This window comes from Enoplosus armatus, chromosome 7, assembly GCF_043641665.1.
Source record: "Enoplosus armatus isolate fEnoArm2 chromosome 7, fEnoArm2.hap1, whole genome shotgun sequence".
NCBI lineage: Eukaryota > Metazoa > Chordata > Actinopteri > Centrarchiformes > Enoplosidae > Enoplosus > Enoplosus armatus.
Genome location: NC_092186.1, coordinates 4,737,773 through 4,759,736, shown reverse-complemented (window position 1 = coordinate 4,759,736; position 21,964 = coordinate 4,737,773). Strand labels below are relative to the sequence as shown.

At 41.7% G+C, this 21,964-nt stretch overlaps 5 protein-coding genes across 5 annotated transcripts; 2 read left to right on the top strand and 3 right to left on the bottom strand.

Moving 5' to 3' along the window:
- Window positions 1-131: 131 nt before the first annotated feature.
- tmco1 (transmembrane and coiled-coil domains 1) lies at window positions 132-3,600 on the bottom strand. The gene is made up of 7 exons (XM_070909070.1): window positions 3,422-3,600; window positions 2,206-2,283; window positions 2,046-2,105; window positions 1,874-1,920; window positions 1,566-1,633; window positions 1,330-1,474; window positions 132-614 (listed from the first exon to the last, which is right to left on the bottom strand). Exons 1-7 carry the CDS (start codon window positions 3,489-3,491, stop codon window positions 516-518), a joined length of 567 nt encoding a protein of 188 aa, XP_070765171.1. The 5' UTR covers window positions 3,492-3,600; the 3' UTR covers window positions 132-515.
- Window positions 3,601-4,442: 842 nt separating this feature from the next.
- Window positions 4,443-8,857, top strand: uck2a (uridine-cytidine kinase 2a). Its single transcript, XM_070909145.1, has 7 exons — window positions 4,443-4,547; window positions 6,120-6,279; window positions 6,400-6,496; window positions 6,906-7,048; window positions 7,458-7,555; window positions 7,662-7,710; window positions 8,721-8,857. Exons 1-7 carry the CDS (start codon window positions 4,443-4,445, stop codon window positions 8,855-8,857), a joined length of 789 nt encoding a protein of 262 aa, XP_070765246.1.
- A 2,596-nt stretch (window positions 8,858-11,453) lies between these two features.
- On the bottom strand, window positions 11,454-13,479 carry aatf (apoptosis antagonizing transcription factor). The gene has a single exon (XM_070909320.1). The coding sequence runs from the start codon at window positions 13,477-13,479 to the stop codon at window positions 11,821-11,823; it is 1,659 nt and encodes a 552-aa protein (XP_070765421.1). The 3' UTR covers window positions 11,454-11,820.
- A 633-nt stretch (window positions 13,480-14,112) lies between these two features.
- Window positions 14,113-16,031, top strand: magoh (mago homolog, exon junction complex subunit). Its single transcript, XM_070909136.1, has 5 exons — window positions 14,113-14,275; window positions 14,621-14,679; window positions 15,130-15,240; window positions 15,648-15,730; window positions 15,814-16,031. Exons 1-5 carry the CDS (start codon window positions 14,185-14,187, stop codon window positions 15,911-15,913), a joined length of 444 nt encoding a protein of 147 aa, XP_070765237.1. The 5' UTR covers window positions 14,113-14,184; the 3' UTR covers window positions 15,914-16,031.
- Window positions 16,032-16,205: 174 nt separating this feature from the next.
- On the bottom strand, window positions 16,206-20,042 carry cpt2 (carnitine palmitoyltransferase 2). Its single transcript, XM_070909158.1, has 5 exons — window positions 19,801-20,042; window positions 19,398-19,478; window positions 19,194-19,300; window positions 17,806-19,110; window positions 16,206-17,084 (listed from the first exon to the last, which is right to left on the bottom strand). Exons 1-5 carry the CDS (start codon window positions 19,980-19,982, stop codon window positions 16,756-16,758), a joined length of 2,004 nt encoding a protein of 667 aa, XP_070765259.1. The 5' UTR covers window positions 19,983-20,042; the 3' UTR covers window positions 16,206-16,755.
- Window positions 20,043-21,964: the final 1,922 nt, after the last annotated feature.

Genomic DNA, 21,964 nt, shown 5'->3' with positions numbered 1-21,964 from the left:
AAGTCGAGGCGACATGTTCTTTTCTTTTCAGGTGATGACTGATAATAAAATCGAAGTCTGAAGTCTGTTAACAGCACAGTGGGAATTTTCCAAAGTGGGAAAAAAATCTAAAATGAAAAACACTACTAAAGTGTAATCATAAAACTTTATTAATATGTAAGACATCAGGATACAGACAATGACATACAATAATACTGACAAATGGACCACAAGTTACAGTGCCAATTAATCATTAAAATCCCAAAACAATGTATGTCATGTAGACATTTGTATCCTTTGGTAATCAACGTAATTAAGAACAACTTTTTCTCCCTCTAATTTGTAAGTGAGACAATCTTAAAGTTAAATAAACAAAACATTAATGAGAAATCAAACAGAAGGTAGCGATACAATAGCTGCAACTATAACACGTTTGCTCCGGCACTGTAGAAGCAGTTGTGTCAGCGCTCTGATGAAGGAGCCACGACTGCACACCGTCTCGGTGGAAGAACGGCACCGCAGAACCTGTCCGATGATTAGGAAAACTTGGCCGCTTGGGGAGGAGGTCCCAGGAAGCCTCCGGCCTGTTTGGTTGCAGCTCTGGAGGGTGCGAGACCGAGCATCTTCTGAATGTTCTGGAAAAAAGACACAGCACAAAACACTCTATCAGGATGGAGAAAACCAGAGATAGTTTATATTCTGGCCTGAGTCCATGAGGTTTATAAAGCTTGAACAGAGGCAGAGCAGGTGTAAACACACACTCAACCCAAAGATACCCACATCCGACCAACAAGTATTGTGTGTGTAGCACAGCCACACAGAGCTCCATTATTGTCTGAAAACTATTAAAAATAACAGTGAGCCACCCTGTTGTGCTGGGTTTCCTAAAATAAAGAATAAACGAAACAAAATGAAACTATATATGGGTAATCTTCAGTAAGAACCAGCAGGCCTGAGGCAGGGTGCTACAGTAGCTCCAGTTTGTTGATTTGTTAAAAAATAGAATTTTTATCCTTCTGAAGATGCTAGAAATATGACTGTCCTGTCCCAAAGTATATTGGTGTCTCAATTATTGAGATTGCCAAAGTCACGTTCCAATCTGTGTTTTCCACTGGTGGTTCCACTGTAGTGATTCTATTAATTGTCCGGTTTGCAATATATCAACAAGGCTGAAATCTATAGCGACACTAGTGGCCCATGATGCTGCTCTTTATACACTAGAAAACAAATTTGCTGGCTATGAGAAAATTGAGAAGACGGCAACTTTAAATTATAGCTAGTTAAATTTCTTGGTGGGGCCTGAAGGTGGCACCAGAGCTAACAGCGTGTTGCTGCACGTGTAGAGGTTACCTGTCTGATGGACATGGTGCAGAGGATGTAGAGGAAGATGAAGGAGCAGTCCGTGTAATCCTCGCCCAGCAGGTTGCGATGTGACAGCCCCTGGATGTAGGACAGCGGCACGAATGGCAATTTGGCCACGACTCTTCCATCAAAGCTGAACAAAAGAAAATTTAGATTCATTAGTTTGATTCTTAAATCAAAAGATGAAAATGTTAGATCCCGATCTAACTGCGTCTAACACTTACATGGAGTTGAACATGCCCATCAAAGCTGTGAAGCAGAAGCCTATGGCGAACATGGACTTCATGCGCACCTACAAACAAACACGCATACGATTAAAAAATGGAAATCTCTAATTAGATTACATTTAAGTTTGGCAACACTGACACGTTCTCATGTCACAGTAGCTTTTAATATTGATGATGTAAAAGTGTAGGCAAGCCTGTTAATGTTCCCATACAGTACCTATTTTAAACTACAGACTGCAATATCATATGACAACATATCTATGGATTTAGCGTTACATATTCACTGTAAACAAATAGGCTCTCACCATAGACAAGTCTCTGTTGTTGTTCTTCAGTTTCTCTTCCTGTCTTTCTGTAACACATTCAGAAGCATAGATCAATTATCAAGGAACGCCATCAATATGAGTGTGTCGAGGTATCTGATGTTGTGCTTCAACACAACTCATTATTTAGCAAATGTGTTTACTGGGTCCTTACCAATCTTCTTCTTCTGTTGACGTCCTGCAGATTCTGTGATGGTTTCCTTTTTCTTCTCAACTAACATCAGACAAGCAACAGAGAATTAATTAAACCGTCCAAAGAAAAGAAATCAGAGCAAAAATGACAGTAGTGTGAGGCACACGAATGAGTCACTTACGTTTTTTGCTTTGTTTTTCCACTTCAGCCTTTAACCTCTTATACTTTTCAGTCCGATACACTAAAACCCAGGTGATCCCTGAGGAGAAAATCAGAGAAAGAGGTTTGTTTTGTAAAAATAGTAGAACTCTTTTGGAGAACTGCTACTACAGTGCAACATAGGGCTGGGCAACTTATACTGTGAAATGTACATTTGTCAGATTTTTCCAGGACCTAGATTTTCTCAGACATTTTATCTATTGGATCAGCCAACACCAGATAATTTTATCAGTAAGCATCAAATGTACTGTCTCATTATATATACTGATATCACAATATACAATGACATACACTACAGAGAGAATCTATACGTATTGCACACTCCTAGTCCAACACTATTACCATAGAGTTGTGTGGATGTGTGTTTGTTAACATTGTTTAATAACGCAGTTTCCTTATAGAAACAAGCTCTACCTGCCTGGCTTCAGTCATATAGAGTGGAGATCAAACTTCAAACTGTAAAGAAACATTCTGTGGCACTCCTGCTTTGTCTGTTTATTTGTTTTCTGTCAAAGTAAAATTGTAATTCAGATACCAAGCTGAACTGAACTCACAATCTGTGCGCTTGGGAACTCAAATGCACCGGACAATTAGCAAATACAAGTGAGAGGATTACTGTTAGGCTTGGATTTTCCTGACTGAAAGAGCTTGCTATTCATCAGATGGATCTACAGTCTGCACCTGAATGCCAACCTTAACACAACTTTTACAAAGAAAACAAAAAGGTGAAAAACCCTATTTTGGAAACTTGAGATGAGATGAAACTCAATGAGAATGGAAGTAAAAATGCCATTTTAAAAAAAGATTCCACTTCTATTATCCTTAGTTAGGATGGGTCAATGCATGAAAAGCATAATTTATATCTATCTATCTAAAAGTGTTTCAACATAAGACGTAAGACTATTATTGTCTAACTTAAAATAAACCGGAAGTTTTATCCATTGCTCTGTCTAACGACAAGCGTTAGCCTGGTTAGCTAAACTCCCTGGCTAGCTTAGCACACTCCTGGTCCTCAACAACAGCACCAAAATGAGCAATTAATCAATATTAATAACGTTGACAAAGTTTCCCCGCCGTATAATCCAAAATTCAGTAAAACGTTAACGTATAAACGTGTTTCTTGGCCGATAGTAAAACGCTTGAACAGCCGGTCGAGCCGTCAGGAGGGTTTCACTCACCTTCGGCTAACAGCGCCGTACAAACAGAGATGAACACGATCAGAATCGTGTCTGCAAACATGGTGCTCATGGTGGTATAGTGTCCCGTTTATCCGACCGCAGAGAGAAATAGTATATATATATATATTTTTAATGAGAGATTACACCCTGAGCAGTGAGCACATTACACGGATCGGGCTTCATGGGGCTCTGTCAGCATTAGAGAAGGGATCGTTCATGTGGAAAGTACTTCCGGTTCACCAGGAGAAAAAAAATGGAACATAAAACATTACTAAAGAATATAAAACAACACAACTGTTCTATAATAAAAACGACCTGTGTTTTTATAATTGACACTGGGACTTTGGGGTGTTTATTTAGTAGTTTTTGAGCCTGAATTGTGAGGTGTGGGCTGTTGGATTGTATTATATTATTGCAAGGTGTTTCTGTCCTCCTTCTCGGCTGTGTAATGGAAACTTTGGTGGATTGATATGAAAAAGAAATTCATTTGTTAAAACAACAACAACAACACAACTACTAGCTTACTGCAATTAAATACTCTCTAGACTATTTATCAGTATTTAGTAGTATGACATTTACGACTACCCAGAGGTGCACCCAAAAACAATGAAATAAAGGTCCTGAAATTTGACATTTCCATTTTTATTGAAATTCTCAAATCTCAAATGAGCTAATGGAAACAAGTAATGATAGCAGGCGAGCGGAGGGTTCAGCTAATCCCTTGGTTTGGAAAACTAAGAAAGTCAATTATTATAAAACATTTCAAAATAAAAGTTTCAATGTGCTTCACCATTACAACAATTAACCACAAAGACGAAACAGCAGGCTACAAATCTTGATGAAATAACGGCAACTGACCAAAATTTTGAATGTAATTTACCCAACTCTGATTTCATCATCATCATCATCATCATCAAAAAAAATGGGAGGAGCGCACGAGGAGCGCAGAACACCCCCGTGTGTGTGTGTGTGTATGTGTGTGTGTGTTGTTAGAGAGGCCGCACCGCGCTGCAGATGAAGCATGCCGGGCGACAGCGAGACAAAGCCAGGTGACCAAGCCGAAAATGAGAGCAACAATCGGCAGCCTTTCCTCATTGGCGTGGCCGGAGGGACAGCCAGCGGCAAGGTTGGTATATCAATAATAATAGAGGATTTTTATTTCTTGGTATTTATTATGTGTTTGTTGTGTGAAGCGACACACATGGATTGATGTCATTTGTGTCAGGACATATAGAGATGACGCGCATTTTCTTCTTCTGGAAAAACAAATCGTAGCTCATGATATATCATGTTTCTGTCGGATCAATCAGACTGATTGTGTTGCTTGATCAGTAATGAGCGTGAGGAAGGCCGCACTATACTGCATGCCAAAACAGCGTAAATATGCCTTATGCCATTCTTAGCTGGTTAATAAAGTAGTGCGATAAATGGAATTTAGACTTAAGGACTCCTGTATATTGCAATTAGGCTGTGTTTTCACAATTTTCACCTTAAGTAGATATAAAGGATGTTAAATGATTTCAGTTAATTAGCATCAGCTGCGCAGGGTCTGAAAATAAAACACATTTATAGACCCTGAAAGCTCAATAAACTCCCCAATTCTGCTATAATTTGGCTGTTGTGCTAAGGTGTGATGCTGTCTGCAGGCCCTTTTTGATATCTATGAATATCCAATATCCAGTGTCAGATGTGGTAGCCTGAATATTTCTTTTTCTTGTTTGTCATGATCTGTATTGTTGTTTGTGGTGATATCTGCTGATATCACACTGGCTCTCTCTTCTGATGCAACCGCTGTCTCTAGCTTGTGTGTCTCCAAGCTCCCTCTTGATTTTCATTTCCCCTCATCTTCACAAGCTGGCTCATTGGCATTACGACGATGTCTTCAGTGCCCAGAGAGACTAAATATCTGCTTTATCATTCTCTACATTCTGTATCCAATATTGTGCAGTGTTTTCAAAGGTTTTCAGGGTTGTCAATAAGTGTTCTCTCATTTGTAGATCGGAAACAGATGCATTAGTTTTATATTTTGTTGCACAGCTGCTTTGCAGAGGAGATCATGCAGGATACACACCCCGAGGCAAAAGTCAAAGTCTTTATTTATTCTTCTTATTTTTTGTGACAAATTTCGTTATTGAATGTCAAAGAGGTAGTGAAGCGAGTCAAGTAGCTCTGCCTCCAGGCTGCAGTGTGTGACATTTTAGACTCAATAGTGTAAACCCAGAAGATAGTTAAATGTATTTCTATGTATTTATTATTTAAGTAGCTCATTCCTTGACGTCGGTTATGTAGGTGACAGTAGGTCGATTTTATAGGTGATTAAATTAACAAAACTTAGTCTACGGTTCAGCAGACAGTTGTTTGTGGGTTTGACTTCCTGGTATTATACCACTTTTTTCCCATAGAGAGTAACTGCTCACAGAACCACCTGTTCTCCCACACATGTTATCTGAATGGGGAGTAAACTGCAATCTTTTGTTTTGCCTATGTGACAGTCTGCGAGGGTTATCTGTCTGCCAGGTTCAGATATGATACCAAGAATCCAACTTTGTAGCGTTTAAATACTGATTTCGAATAACAGATCGAGTTATGTTTCCAGGCCACAAAGTGAGCTCAATAAAAAGTGTAAATGAGAGTTTATGCGTTGGTTTCATTTGTATAGACAACAAAAACGAAAGTTTTGTTCTTCTTGTGTGGCTAGTCGTCGGTGTGCAGCAAGATCATGGAGATGCTGGGGCAGAACGAGATCGACCACCACCAGCGGCAAGTGGCCATCCTCAGCCAGGACTGCTTCTACAGGGTCCTCACTCCAGAGCAGAAGGCCAAGGCTCTCAAGGGCCAGTTCAACTTCGACCACCCAGGTATGTCAGTAATCGAGGACGTAAGTCTGCTGTGTGTGTCTCCTGCTGGGAAACCTTGGCCTTATTTCATCCTGCTAGAGAAATCATCTTAACTGCTTTGTACTCTTTCCCTCTGTACAGATGCATTTGACAACGACCTCATAATCGCGACCCTGTGGGACATCAAGGAGGGGAAAACAGTACACATCCCTGTTTATGACTTTGTTTCCCATTCCAGGTGAATAAGTGCCATCAAGTCCACACAGAGACAAACATTTAAGGAGTGCATTTGCATGTTTCAGCCCACGCCCACTATAAAAGAGGTCTCCAATGCATCATAATGCTTTAGCTTTTGAAAGCAGACATAATGTCTACTGTGGTGGATTAATTACTCTACCTTTTATGCAGTCTTGTAACTTTTTGTTTTTCAGTTTTTTTCTCAATGTATTGCACTGGAGCAATGAATAATTAAACTTTGAAAGCTTTTCATTGTAGCTTTAAAGTGAGACAAAACACACCATTCCTCAGTTTAATACACTCTGGGGGTTTGCTGCTACACCCTTACTTGCTCTAGTATGACCAGTAGCTTAAGGTGGCTAATGTAAGGCTTTAAGTGTTTTTCATATTCGATGTCTTTTGTACGGCAGGAAGGAGGAGTCAGTGACGGTGTACCCTGCTGATGTGGTGCTTTTTGAGGGCATCCTGATGTTCTATTCTCAGGAGATCCGAGACCTTTTCCAAATGAAGCTGTTTGTGGACACCGACGCAGATACACGTCTATCACGAAGAGGTGAGACATACAAGCATGACTAGACAAATCTATTTTGTCTAGTCAGGCAAGACACTAAATTAAAGTCAGTTCGACAGTTTGGGAAATAACACTTATTCGCTTTCTTGCCGAGAATGAGATGAGAAGATTGCTGCCACTCATGTCTGTAAAGTAAATATGTCGCTACTGCTAGCGGGTGGTAAATAAAATAAAATCTGCCTACCAGAACCTCGTAGACTCACCACTTAACATGTTATATCTTGTTTATCTGTACAAAAAGCTACTTTTAAAGACGCCGCTCTGTGGTATCTTGATTTTTATGGTATCAATTGGTATCAATCTTCTCTACACTAACTCGTGGCAAATAAGCGTTTTAACTACTGGTATTCCTTCTTAAACATAACTTTCCCCTGGTCTCATTTCCCCTCAGTGCTGCGTGATATAAGTGAACGGGGGCGGGACTTGGAAAGCGTTCTAGCACAGTACATCACTTTTGTCAAGCCTGCATTTGAGGAGTTCTGTCTGCCAGTAAGTGCCATGTGTTGTAACACGGCTCAACTCAGTTTGCGTGGACGTGTCTCTGAGCATTGACTCATGGTCGGACCTTTTTTCCTTGTTTATTGGTGCTATTTAGACGAAGAAATATGCTGATGTTATCATACCAAGAGGAGCTGACAACCTTGGTGAGTGTTCGTGCTTTTGTGGCAGAGATTCTCTAAGAACGTTGGAGATGATATTAAAGAAATAGTAACCAAATGTTTGTGACACTAGTCTAAACAGTGTTATCATAAAGGACACAGCTGTGTTTATTGTTGACCTCAGAGCGGGGAATTGTGCTCTTGAAACTATGGAAGCAAAAGCCTCTGCTGCTGGGAGAACAAAAACAGCTTTGTCTGTTGATTAACTTTAAACCATCCACAGCAAACTGCAAAAGAAACCCATACTGTAGATACTTTAAATATCTTGAAGCAGGATAGCTACCCTGACATAGCCCCAGTTTGTACCTCTCATGTATTACCATTGCATTTGAGTCACAGAGCTGAGCATCCAATTGTTTGAAAAACGAGATACGTAGATATTGAGATATTAAGTAGAAAGTTTTGGCTTCCTGGTCGTCCTCGAGGAAAGGTCAGAGGATCGCAGAAGTTAGCAGAATTCATCCTCTGGGGACCATGAATGTCATCGCAATCCATCCAGTAGTTGTTGAGATATTTCAGTCTGGACCAAAGACCGACATTGCCATCCCTCGTTTAACAGTTCTGCAGGAATCCTCTAACAATGTGGAGGAAAAAATATTTTCGGCCCGTCTCTTAAGCTGCAACTATATTTCCTACATCAGGTTCACAAGCAAAATATGGTTCCGTTACTTTGTAATGAAAATATACCTTAAAAAATGTACCACTATATACCATTTTTAATTTTGATTCACATTGTACAAATTGAGCAAGAAGATATGTTATTTCCTACTGCCATCTTTGTTTGGATTAGGAAAAAGAAGTGCAGCTGGGGAAACGGGTTAATAATCTTGCTTTGGAAATACCGTAAGAACAGCGGGACGCTTTGTTAAACGACCTTCTGTTATAATATCTGAAAATGATGCTTTGCTTTGTGACTCAAATGTAATAGTAATACGTGAGAGACACAAACTGGGGCTAAACCCTGACTCACATGATCTTTTTGTCTCTCCATACAGTCGCTATAAATCTCATAGTTCAACACATCCAGGATATTCTCAATGGTGGTTTGACCAAACGGCTGAACGGGTGGTTTAATGGCTACGGGACGACAAAGAAGCAGCCAAACATGGAGTCCAGCAGTCGGCCCCACTGAGCACGGCGCTCCCCCAAAGAGAGGAACAAGGGTTCCTGCTGTACGCGCTGAACGTGCTCCGCATTGTGGCTAACAAGGCGAGGATAATTGCCCGGAAATCCAAAGGCCTCCTTTTTGATATGATTCTGCTTGGAGGGAATGAAAAAGAACGGACGCCATTTCTTTTGTGGAGGTGGTTGAAAGCAGTTGCATTCACTTATATTTTTCTCTTTAGCTTGTGTGCCGAATGAGATCGAAGGGGGAGAAATAACAAAGGGGCTAACTTGTAATTTCATTTAAAACTGCTGCTTGCCTTTACCACAGCACTGAAAGCTTGGAGAAGCTAACTAAAGAAGCAGTTATGGTGTCTAAAAAAATCATTTAAAAAAAGGTTTCCGAACACTTGGCAGCCTTTAACCATACAATAAATGCTGTGTAGCAACATGCTGTTTTAATGGCAGGGCCTTACCCTCTCTCACTACCATTAAAGGTGCACCGTCTGAACTGACTTAATTCCCTTTATCAATGCAACTTGACATCCTTTTTCAAGCTCTATATAAAGCATATTTTGACTTGTACAAATAGATTTTGAAACGATGTACTAATGGATTTAGATTTCTGATGTTTGTGTCATGTTGCCCCAAGCTGCACTTGCTTAGTCTCGTGTAAATACGACAAACTGGATCCGTTATTAGTCAAATTAAACAACCGATTCCCACCTCAAATTATCTGATGTACGACATCATCACCAAAGATAATTTTCCGTACTGTCTTTGTGGGCTACCTATGTAATAATAATTGAGTTTTATTTTAATGATACTGACATTGCTGTAACACATTTAATAAGATGTTGGTAACAAAACAATTAATTATGTTGTTATAGAATTACCACAAAGTATTATTTTTTCTTGATTCCCATAAACTTGAATCCTCAGACGAACATGTATGCAAGTTTCATTTCAAAGAAGTAAACCTTCACACTGAAGATGGTGTTACTAAATGCATTGAGCTGTGAAATATCATGAAGTACAAGGTACCCAATGTAAATGTGTTCTGTAAATGTTGTTTAATGGAGTTTTCATCCTGTATACATTTTTCTTATGATAAAAGTTCTCAGGTGCTCTTTGCTTGCTTGAGTTGACACGTCTGTCACTTCCGAAGTCTTGCGTATTGATTTAAAAATATAGACCTATCTGTGTAGTCAAGATCGAATTTGTTTTTAAAGACAATGTTCTGTCTTACTCATACATCTACATTAGAGGAAAATGCCACGCGCTGTTTGTTGCTATGTAGACACCCAAAAACATAGCGGCAATCAGGGCTGTAGCTGCCGTTTCAGGACGCTGAGGTCATATCCTCTATTCTTTTCTGGGAATTTAGTTGTTTTTTTGTGACCTTTACATGCTGCAACTACACATGTTGGATGCTTTAAAGGGTAATAGGCCTTTTTCACAGAAGACGTGCTGACGTCACAGTAGGAAGGTGTAAATAATACAATTAATGATGGCTGCTTCAGTTTCAGGGTCTGACTTAGTGTAGGTAAATAGTAACACCTGTACTTTTCCTCTATATTATTCCAATATGATCAGCCCCACTGCTAACCTTGTAGCCACTCATGTGGTTCATTACCACCAATTAGCAGAATCTATTGTGTTAGTATTAATATTGGATTTTATTTGAATGCAACTGCCAGCGGTGGTGCGTTTGCAGCCACTTTGCCAACAGTTTGACACCTCTGTAGTTCTTTCCACCAAGTTGGAGATATTGTTGTAATTACGAGCACCAGAGTGGGGAAAAGGTGTATGTTTTGTCCCCTCACCGGTGCTCGTAATTACGGTTTAAATGATAAGACGTGAATGCGGCATATGACGAGTCACAATGTCTGCTGTGAAAAAGATCGTCCAGTTTTTCTTTAAAATCAATGTATTTAATTTTGATTAGGTCTCTGGCAGTGTGGCGAAACAACACGTAGACCTTCGTATTGAGATTAAGCTGTGAACTGAATAATTAAATGAATGAAAATCCAAATATTAAGACAAATTTAGAGACCTCCTTTTTTGTGTTGTAATCAACATTTTCACAGATCTGTTGGGGGAACTTGGGCTCCAGACCTCAGTCCTTGCCATGACCCAGCAGTGCATTTAATGTCACAAGTCAGCAGCCGGGCCCCAAATCCAACGACATACTGATTCTAAGCAGGTTTTCAGTTTGTAGTGTGTTCGCAAAGTGAGGAAATAAAGTATAATCATACAGTCTGCATGCATACTAAAAGAAATAAACTTGACCTTTGAATGTGCAGTTGTGCTGCTGATGGACACTGCTCTCCCACAATGCAACGCACAAAGGAAATGAAGGACGTGCTCACAAGTGGACTTTTTTAAAACTAACTGTGGGTGATAGTGAACCACTGTAGCTCCAGGAACACCTCGCAACACAGGAAATAACATTTTGCTCTCTCTCTGTGATGTTTAACGAGCAAGTTTGATTGATGTCATACTGTTATAAAGTATAAACCAGTGAAATGAACGGTATACTATAAAGATCAGTATACTGTATAGTTAGTATGTTGTATGGAAGTGGGACAGTTAAGAAGACCATACAATTGGAAGAACACACTTTACTTGAATCAGACTTGTGACATGAAAGAGTGATACATCACTTGTTTTTCTTCAAATCCACTCACTGTACATTGGGTTTTGGTGTAAACTGTCACAAATTGGTCATTAGGCATCAACACGTACTGAAAATGCAAATCAGTATAAAAGGTATTTATTAAGAACTGTGTGCGCCCTATGAGTCCATATTCTGTCAAGTCAGAGCGCCATAACTGCCCGCCCGCTCTGAAGAGCTTCTCTTGACAAAGAGCAGGTCCGGTCTCTGTCCTACTCCCGACTGCATGGCATCATTCCTGGGAGGGGGCGGGGGGAAGGCACTGCTTAGTTTATATCCTGGCTCTTTGGCCTCTGCTCCACATGAGTGCCTCCTTAACATCCCTCCCTGACTGTGGAGTTCTGACCGAAGAGGCTGCGGTACAGTTCGCTGCGTGCCTCGTCACTCATTGAGCTGTGGTCGATAGGAGCCATGAAATTGACCATCTTACTGTGGATGTGGAATCGGACCTTCCGCCCCTTGCTGGCTTTGGTATCCACCTTCTTCTTGATCTTGCTGCGCAATTTCTGGATGGCCAGCCACTGCCTGCCCATGGCCACCTGGTCATTGGGGTCCGCCGCACTCGTCCTGCGCTCGATCAGCTCTCTTAGTAGTTGGTGGTAGAAGTCATCATCATCAAATATATCCTCGTCCAGATCCTTTAGGTGTGTGTTTGCTTTCAGCTGCTGTTCCGCCTCCTGTCCTTCGGTGAAGACGGTCTCAGGCGTGAGAGCAGAGGCCTCTTTCTTCCCAAGGACTCTGTATTCTGAGCGTCGGGTCTGGGTGCGCCGCACCAGCCTCTCGTTGTCCATCAGCACCTGCTCCACTTGGGTCAATATGTTTCTGTCAAATGCCCCGAAACCCTTGCTGCTCTTGCCCATAGTCAGTCTGGTTTTGTCGTGCCACTTCTGCAACGTGGCGTTACGGTAAGGCTGGAAAGCTGCAAAACGTTTGGCCATGAAGTCCGGGTACTCTGCCATCTCCAGTTTTCGTTTCGGCGCTCCACCCTCCTGCACAGACCCATCTTCATCCTCGTCACTGTTGATCTCCTCGTCATCGCCCTGAGCTTCGGTCTTGCCCACGGCGATGATTCTCGTGTCTGCATTCTGGTACAGCAGCTGATCGTGCAGCTCCAGCAGGGACCTCTGAAGAGCTTTCAGGGCTTTGTGGCTGTTCTTCAGCTCCCCTGCCAGCTCGGCTCCTCCCCTCCTCTTGAACGCTAGGAAGGTCTGCGGCTGTGGGAGCTGGTTGGCGGTCATCAGGGCTTTCTGAATTTTGATTCGACCCTCGAGCAGTTGGTCCCACAGGGCCAGCTGGTTCTTCACAGCCTTCCCTTTCTCCACCTCCTCGTCCACTTTGTCTTGAGAAAATGTGCGGACAGTTCCCTCGTCTTCGCCGCCTTCCATCTCATTGTCATCGGAGCCGTCATCTTCATCGCTGCCTTCAATCTCCTCGCCACTGTCATCACCATCATCATCATCATCTTCTTCACTCACTCCCAGGTCATCCATGCCCTCTGTCAGTTTGTGGAAGTCCACTCCCTGAGGAAAGGTCATGTCAGCTCCCTTTGTCTTAGACACTAGTTTAGCGTCACTGCCCAACTCTTCATCTTCATCATCATCTGCCTCTTCATCCCCCATAGAAACCTCTTCTTCATCTTCTTCTAGTGCCTCTTCACTGCCATCCTCATCCTCCTCCTCCTCCTCCTCATCATCATCCTCCTCCTCCTCCTCACCAGATCGCTCAATATCCATCTGCAGCTGTTTACGAGAGACTGCCTTCCCCACATACCGCCTGTCTGTTTCTGAGAGCAGGGATGTGTTGTGCTTCCGCAGAGAACTGGGGCCGACCGCATCTTCGTCGTCGTCCTCGTCCTCGATGAATCTTTCAGTCACTTTGGCTTTGGTGGCCTCGTCTTCATCATCCTCCGGATCAGCAAATTTAGGTAAAGGATTCAACAAATCCTCGAGCTCCTGAGAAAAGGAGCCTGCCATGGCTACAAGTTTATAACAACCACACGTGTGCTGTAGTCAGAAACGTTCCTTGGTGCGGAAAGTGATGACGTTGATAATATGCGACAACTATTTTCATCCCTGGGTGTTGTCTTTCAGGTAGAACCTTTTTCTCAGACTGCATATAAATCCTGTCTTTTTCGCAACATGTAACTACTTAATTAAAGAAACAATAACCAAACCAAACAATCAGACCAAAACCGCAAAAGTCAAAAAGTAAATACATTTAGAGCTGAAAAGACTAAAATAAACGAATATATGCACAAAATGACAGACACAGTACTTTTTTGAAACAGAATTATCCATCAAGTATTGTTACCATACAGTAAAAATAAGGCCTATCTTTTGTTTTTACGCAATAAGGCATTTAACTCAGAAAAATGGGGCAATTTGAATCCAAATGTCAACTGACTAAATACAAAAAGAAAATAAATAGATGCATGGACTCAATGCGCGTTTGCAGAGGGAATATAAAGGTGTAGTATTGGGTCTAAAATTGTATATGATTTCATTTCAGGGATAGTACAGTAAAAAAAATCCTGAAAGACAAATATCGGGGCATGGATGTCTCAATACCCAGTGACCCGTTACGCATGCGTACGTGGGGGAAGAGTATCCCGGCTGCTCTTCCTAGCTAAGTTTTGTTCCGCAGACTTCACCAGAAAGAGTACTTTCTGGAGGGTAAAAATGTCAACAAGTGACTTCTATTTGAGATATTATGTTGGGCACAAGGGAAAGTTTGGACACGAGTTCCTGGAATTTGAATTCAGACCTGATGGTAAGTTCAGTTATACGGTAATGTACGCTAATACATACGTGTTAGCTTTCCTGCGTGCGAGCTAACGTCGCTAGCCGGCAGAGGGTAGGCCGCAGCGGATTCAAAACGAGTTCCTAGCGCCAAATTCTCTCTTTAGTTTCCATTGTAATATAAATGGAAATAGTTCATGTTTGGACTGAGTTCATACCACTAAATAAATGTATTATAAACGCATTCACTATTTAATAATATCCTTTGAGCGTTTGAGCGCCATGTGGCCTGTAGGGATAGCAACAAACTCATGCGTTTTGTTAAAAGTGATGCATTGTTTCAAATTTCTGCTTCACCTTGATTGTTTTCTTACAGGTAAATTGAGGTACGCAAACAACAGCAACTACAAGAATGACGTCATGATCAGGAAAGAGGTAACATATTATTAATACAAGTTACTGGTCGAGTAGCTGTACTCAAAACCTGAATCAATGGCAGTCCCTGTTGTTTGGGATTCTTTCGTGAAATTTTAAGTTGAATGTCACTATGTAATGGCACTGTTAACATAAGCCCAATATCTGTGACTAAATTCCAAGATATCAATAATGTGACTACGTTTTGGGCTTGCCTGTAAGTGCCTACCTACCTTATTGCATGTAAACTAGGGGTGGGTGTTGTCATTCATTAGGGGGTAGTGAAGGTCAACAGGGTAGGGAGATTCATCCTCAGTTACAACACAGTACATAACTTTTAAATATTTTGATACTGAGGTAATCAATATCTGAGATGTGCCCATTTGCTCATCATATGGCTCTGCTCTAAACTTTTTACAAAAGTAAGACAAAGTTTAACCTGGTTCATCTGACTTCTCTGTACCAATCCAGGCATATGTACACAAAAGTGTGATGGAGGAGCTGAAGAGGATCATTGATGACAGTGAGATCACCAAGGAAGATGATGCACTCTGGCCGCCTCCCGACAGAGTTGGCAGACAGGTTTGTGACTCCATTCACCGACAGTGATCATTATATTTTGCGTGTTAAACCCATTTGTACATTTTTTTAAATTTTTAACATCACTGTTGGTGTAGCACCGCATTATGGGATCTTTTTTATAAGAAAAAGGTTTTGCTATGGTCACAAAATGTATTGTTTGTTGTTCTAGAAATGGTGACTCCATAGGTCACATTTTGATAGCCGTGACCTGATATTATTTACATAGCGCCACAGACTTTGATAGCAGAGTGTCCCACCTGTTCAATATTTGGTCAACCCATTGATGATCACATGGAGTCTGACAGGTCACAGATTTCAGATAAATCAACTCTGTATTAATGAATTAGACCAAAAACATTTCTGAAGCCTTTGGAATAACTCGCCTGTTTTTGTCCCGATTTTCACAGGAACTGGAGATCGTCATTGGAGACGAGCACATTTCATTCACGACTTCCAAAATTGGCTCCTTGATTGACGTCAACCAGTCAAAGTGAGTGCTATATCCAGGAGTTGGGGAAGCAGACACTGTGTGTTTGCCACTGACATAACTTTAAAAATGATGCTGTGTTTCAGGGACCCTGAAGGCCTTCGCGTGTTCTACTACCTGGTGCAAGATCTGAAATGTCTCGTCTTCAGTCTCATTGGGCTACACTTCAAGATCAAGCCAATCTAAATGTGGATTTTGCTCGTTTTAATTGCTTTAGCTCATATTTCTGTTGTTGTACTACCGCATTTGTACATTTGCTTTTGGTGGAACTGTTTTTTATTTTAAATAAAGGTTGAGAAAAACAGTTTTGTTTAAGATTCCTATAAAGTTCAACATTCAATGATGACTGTATAGTCCATGCTATATATTATTATATTCCAGAGTATACAGATACCATTTTTAGTGTAAGACAAACATTTATGAAACAATGGAGCAAATGTAATTAAATTAAATTTATTTCAAAATACATTCACCCACATCAATAAGGCTGTAAATGACGAAACTGATAATTTAAATAGACGTTATGACAATCAGCAAATGCTCTGTTAAATTCACATTTTGAGAAGGCACAGAATCTGACTGAATACTCTAATCTGTATTGTAGAGAAGTTCTACATCTGAAAAGCCCTGCTGCACAAATGACCAGCCCTCTGAATCTTGGCTGTCACTGTATTATATACACAGCTAACACTAAACATTAGGCTACAGTGCACTGCTATCAGACCGGACATGGCCAATGTGGTTTTCATTATACAATAAATTGTATGACTTGTGTCCACAGTCAAACTGACAAGGTCACTTGTTTTATACCTACAGTAATATCCAAAGAATACATTTCAAGTCCCAACCTATATTCCTAAAAAAAAATCTGATCTGATTCTCCTTGTGTTTCTTTTGAGGTGTACAAAATATATTATTCATCTCACTTTCTACATGTTTGCCCAGAGTAGTTAATCAACAATCTGGGAATTGAGAATGATGACTGCAGCCATCTTCACTCTTCTCTTTGGTGATGACACACTTGTTTCTTAGCTGAGTGGCTTTCCTTCCAGGACAGTGAAAATGTCCTCTAAAGACTTGTGAACACACTGCAGGAATTCATGGACATTGCGAGCTGGGTAGCTGGACACATTGCAGCCGATCCAGTCATCATGGACACCGTAGCCGACGCCGAACCCGTCCGGCACCACGGGGGCAAAGCCACCGAGGTTCACAGCTGGACTGGTCAGGGTGCTGGTGGAGAGGATGTTGTGGTTGATGGCAGCGTAAGCAGGGTCTGTGTACAGGCTGTGCAGAGCCTGGCCTTTTGAGTTGGCCAAGTACCGCAGGGCGAACAGGTGACGGTCAAAACCTTGGCCTGGTGAGAAACATGAAGGGAGAGGTTACAGTACAGTACAGCAGACCAATGCATGTGTGTAATTTTGAGACCAGTTTTGCCTGAAATCACTCAATGTTCACTCATTTATGGAAGCCTTGTAGTCCGAAATTATCTTTGTATATTGTGATGCTATATCGATATATTAATGAAGTTATTTAATGAACTAGTGGATACAAGATAATAAGTTGTACAAACAAGACCAATATCTTGTGTGCACAAGGTAAGATAAATATAATCTTTCAGGATTTCACGGGCTCTCTATCCCCTGAAGATGCAATGCATGTGAAACAATCTCCCCAGTTGTAAGTTGTAAAACAGTACATGGGAACATGGGAATTTTGATACAGTTAGGAGGTTTTTATGTCTCAAATATTTGGCAGTGTAGCTGTGAATTCAGCCTTTCCTGTCCGATCATGCTGTGGATATGACATAACCAGTTTAGACACTGGTGAACCGAGATAGTTAAATCTAGACATTCGTTCCTGTTAATAAATTACCAAAGCACCTTATAAAATGACCCACAGTGAAGGGATATCTTACAGTCTAATGACTGCAAGTGCAACAATAATAATTCAGGGTTTCATGTTTTCAGAAACCCTGAATTAGACCCCCAAAAAATGTCTGTAGGACAGAATTTTGAAGATTTCATGGTATCACGCATTGTAATTTTTAAATACATACACAAATATCTTGTACACACCCATGGCTGCCTCCTTGGTGAGCTGTCCATGATATTTAGAGCATTCTTGGAGCATGGCCTGTAGTTGCCCCACACTGTGTTGGCCTGGCTGGCAGACGAAGGCATGCGAGCACTGTTTTGTGTGTATGGTGGCTGGCCGAATGGTCTCCGTGCGGCCATGCTTGAACGCAGCAGTGCTGCAGGACTCGTATGTGGCTACTGTCTGTCCGTACTGCCTCAGGAAGCCCATTTGAAAGGCCAGCTGGGCTATAGCATCCGGACTCAACTTGCTCTTCTTTAATTGTCCCTTCCCACCTTTCTTGAACTCCATGGCATCAATGGTGAGTTTGGACATGGCTGAATCAAAGCTTTCCTTGGCTTTTTTGATGCCAGCCTCCAGCTCACTGTCCAGGTTGAACTGCAGTCTGCGCACAGCAGAGGCTGAATCCACAGCAGCAGCAGCAGAGCCCGGGTGTACCAGCGGCTGCTCGGTTGTGTCTTTGAAGATCTCATTCTGAAAGCGGAGCACAGCTACGCCGTCGCCCCAGGAGTGCTCAAAATTGATGGCTGCCTGTCCGTCTTTGGTCAGAATGATGCTGAAAGACTTGTCGTACCAGCGGTTGCAGCCGTCGCCGTGCAGCATGTTGTGGGAGATGTGAATGTGGTCCTTCATGCTTTCATCATCCAGAGAGAGACAGAAAAGGGCGCTGTCAACGACCCGTAAATCCTCTGCGTTTCCAGCAGCCATCAGCTTGTCCCTCAGCCCGGCCCACACATCCCTGTTCTCACTGGTCAGGACCCCGAGAGGAAAGGTTGCCGCTGGCGTTTGGTCAGTCAAAATGTACTTCAAGTGGGACTGGATCTCGGCGGGCTTCACCAAATTCCCGTCTCTGTCTACAATGTCAAACACGTACATGTTGCCTTTCCTCATAACTAGGAGATGTCGCCCCTTCTCATCAGTGAAGAGCTCATCTCGCCCCCGCTTGGGAATCCGAGTCGAGTTAAAGAGGCGGAAGTACTGGGACATGTCCAGGGGGTAAGCGTTCACCATGTAGGCTCCATACCAAGACAGCGAAGACGGGACCCAGCGAATGAAGTTTTTGAAGCCGTCTGTGTCACTCTTTGCCGGGTTCAGGTGGAAAACCTCTGGCTCCAGAAGTCCAGCTCGCAGCGTTTTCATGAAGCGCACAGCTGAACACACCATATTAGTCCCCCGCACAAGCTGGTCATTGTACTCTGTCTTGGGGTCCGGATTGAAGGACATGAAGGGGTTGAAGTTCAGCACCACAGAGTCCCGTGCAGACAAATACATGTCAAACCACGGCCCTGAAAGAAAGAAGTTGTTCATTAGTGTTTGTATGCATTTGAGAGAGTTTCAGGTTGGTTATTGTCAGAATGGCAAAATCCACCTGAGATGTAGCTCGTGTGCTTATTGTTTTTGTCCTGAGCAACCAACTCCTCGTGCAGCTGTTTCCCCACACCATTCTGGAAATCTTGTGCAAGTTTCTCTGATGTTCTAAGAATACACAATAAAGATAGTTGCAGTTAAGACTCAAATAGTTAGTAAGTTCAAATGAAGAATTCAAAAGGTTGATTTCCTTGTGAAAACGTACCTGAACTGGTCATCATCCAACAGAGGCCTCTGGGCAGCTAAATACTTCTTGATAGTATCCTCCAGTTTTGGTATGGGTAGCCTAAAGTATTAAAAAAAAATCAATAAAAGATAACAAGATGCCTCTCAATGGTCCAGTAAATGTTAGATGCCAGTAGGTGTCAGGTCATGTCACGGCCCCCTAGTGGCCATCCATCTAAAATCAATTGTGCACTTTCACCTACATCCACCTAAAAGCTGAATGGGTCACCTTCTTTAACTAAGAACACCTTCCTACATCTAAATGACATGTCCAAGGTAGTTTAGATTCATATTAGACCAAAGTTGAATGATGAGTTAAAAGCATATATTGGGGTCATGTGAGAAAAAAAAATGCTTTACCAATTTCACCTTTAGCTCCTTACCTAGGCAAACTCTTCTGGTAGTGCATCGATGGTACAACACTTTGGTGCAAATACTCGGTTGGAGACGACTTTTTGCTGCTGTAGTTGCGCTTATCGATGCCCAGAGACGCAGTTCTTAAATGAATAAGGCTTCCAGGTTTTTTCAGAGAGAGGACGCATTGCATTGAAAGCAGGCTGGCCATGGTGCTAGCTAGCTAACTTGAACACCTACTGGGGTTTTATCGACGTAAAGCTAGCTAGCTCGCCGGTTGAAACTGACGGACAAAAAGCTAAATCTTCAGAGACACCCGCGTCACAGCTGTCAATCTACGTAAATACGAGAGCGAGCTAACGTTAGCGACTAGCTAGGTTAGCATTAGCTGACAAAATGCCTTAGCTTTCCTGTTTGTTTCCGAGTCACTTTGACAGCCTGGGTGCGTTTAGCCAGCGACAATGTGTGCCTCGTACATATAAACTACTCCCGACTTGTTGCAAAAACAGTTAAGCGATACAAAAAACAAATAATTACGAACCGAATTGACACCAGGAAGTTTAACCGGCAAAACGTGTCACGTGACTTCTGTAGTTACCCGAGCAAATACCGTCTCTCCAAAAAACACCAGCAAACTACAGTGAAACATGATGTACTTTGCATATTGGCAACAAATACCTGCTCTGTTTATTCATGTAGACTGCACAACAGTGGGTGGGAAATGTGTTATAGGTTATTTCTCCACAGGTATAAATAGTGTCTCAGTTGAGTTCATTTTTATGTAATAATTATATCATTCTTTGAGTCCAGGACAGGCAGTACCCAATAAATAACAAACATACAGTATAACATTTAAAAAGCACATTTACAAGCTCAAACATTAACATTCACAATATTTTTTATGCATTGTGCAGAAAGATTTGAACTTCAGTTGATGGCTCGCTCACACTTTCCAACATGTTGTTATGTGGTCTTGTGGCCAGCAGAGTGCAGTGTTTTCCTGATTGGTGGCTGTTCTGGCCTTTAGTTCACCAAGCTGTGTGGCCTGAGCTAAAACCCCACACATGGACTAGAGAAAAAAAGAGACCAGACAGAATCATATAACAGGACAGTTGCCTGGCTTCCCATGGCTCGGCAAATGTTGAGCCTATCGTTTGTGATGGGTGAGAGAGTGATCAAGCCGGCGTGAGTTGGGTGCGTATGTCCTGAGCTCTCCCTCACACACCAGCATCTGGCTGTCTGATTGTATGATATCCAGCAGGTGTTTCCAACAATGCATCACTGCCTCTTCAACTTGTGTTTCCAACTGATATTCAAATTGAACGGAGTAGCTTTTAATGGGCATTTTCTTATCTCTTTCTATGACACCATCAAATGTATTAGTCAGTACTGAGCATGTTTAAATCAAAGGCACAGTAGCCCAGACTTTGGCAAGAAGCCTGGAGGATACCTGATTATCTTTGACAATCAGCCTGTGTGTATTTGGAATAGAAATGTGCAGAAACAGGAATAAAAAGCAACCTAGTCAGTCTCCTGCTCACAGTCATTGCTGAGGAAGGCCAGATGAGGATTCTTCTCCACTGTTTTCTGTATCATTTATAATGATTCTACAGAACATTGTCGGCACATTGTGGTAATAATTTAATTTACAGTTGCGTATCCGTTATTTGACTGTAATGCAAAAATGTATGTAATAGGACATGCTTGGGTTAGCATTGCTTTTGCAAAATTGAAACCATGGACGCCAAGATAGCCATGCAAACCTTATATTACAAGCATTTCAATTTCCACTTTAACCTTTTTGAACCGGGCCTATAGCTATACTATATAACCGTGGGCAATATAATTTATACACAAGAGGGCATAGGAAGTATTTTCTGCTTTATTTCCACAGAAATGCTTACACCTAATTGACTGTGAAATGAGCACAGAAATTAAATCTGCCTCTTTACGGACCACACCAGCGTGTTTGCAAGTTTAGCTCTTTTAATACAATTTGCTGACTTATAATTGTGTTGTATGGATTTATTTGAAATCTTTAAGGACTAAACAAGCAAGGTTGCTCACTGATTTTCATGGTTTGTAGAATTGTTAGTTCTGTAAGTAATGTAATAAAAGTAAGTTGCAGTGAAAGGGCAAAATCATGCAGAAACAACGCCAGCCCTACGGTCCTTTACCTAAACCCTTTAAAAG

Coding starts and splice junctions, on each gene's coding strand:
- tmco1 (XM_070909070.1), bottom strand. CDS start 3,491: ATGAGCACCATGTTTGCAGACACGATTCTGATCGTGTTCATCTCTGTT. Junction 2,106..2,205: donor GGAAAAACAAAGCAAAAAAC/GTAAGTGACTCA, acceptor GTCTGATGTTAG/TTGAGAAGAAAAAGGAAACC. Junction 1,634..1,873: donor ACAACAGAGACTTGTCTATG/GTGAGAGCCTAT, acceptor GTTTGTTTGTAG/GTGCGCATGAAGTCCATGTT.
- magoh (XM_070909136.1), top strand. CDS start 14,185: ATGTCAACAAGTGACTTCTATTTGAGATATTATGTTGGGCACAAGGGA. Junction 14,680..15,129: donor ACGTCATGATCAGGAAAGAG/GTAACATATTAT, acceptor GTACCAATCCAG/GCATATGTACACAAAAGTGT. Junction 15,731..15,813: donor ATTGACGTCAACCAGTCAAA/GTGAGTGCTATA, acceptor GCTGTGTTTCAG/GGACCCTGAAGGCCTTCGCG.
- uck2a (XM_070909145.1), top strand. CDS start 4,443: ATGCCGGGCGACAGCGAGACAAAGCCAGGTGACCAAGCCGAAAATGAG. Junction 4,548..6,119: donor GAGGGACAGCCAGCGGCAAG/GTTGGTATATCA, acceptor TTGTGTGGCTAG/TCGTCGGTGTGCAGCAAGAT. Junction 7,556..7,661: donor TTGAGGAGTTCTGTCTGCCA/GTAAGTGCCATG, acceptor GGTGCTATTTAG/ACGAAGAAATATGCTGATGT.
- cpt2 (XM_070909158.1), bottom strand. CDS start 19,982: ATGGCCAGCCTGCTTTCAATGCAATGCGTCCTCTCTCTGAAAAAACCT. Junction 19,111..19,193: donor GCACACGAGCTACATCTCAG/GTGGATTTTGCC, acceptor TCTTTCTTTCAG/GGCCGTGGTTTGACATGTAT. Junction 17,085..17,805: donor CACCAAGGAGGCAGCCATGG/GTGTGTACAAGA, acceptor GTTTCTCACCAG/GCCAAGGTTTTGACCGTCAC.
- aatf (XM_070909320.1), bottom strand. CDS start 13,479: ATGGCAGGCTCCTTTTCTCAGGAGCTCGAGGATTTGTTGAATCCTTTA.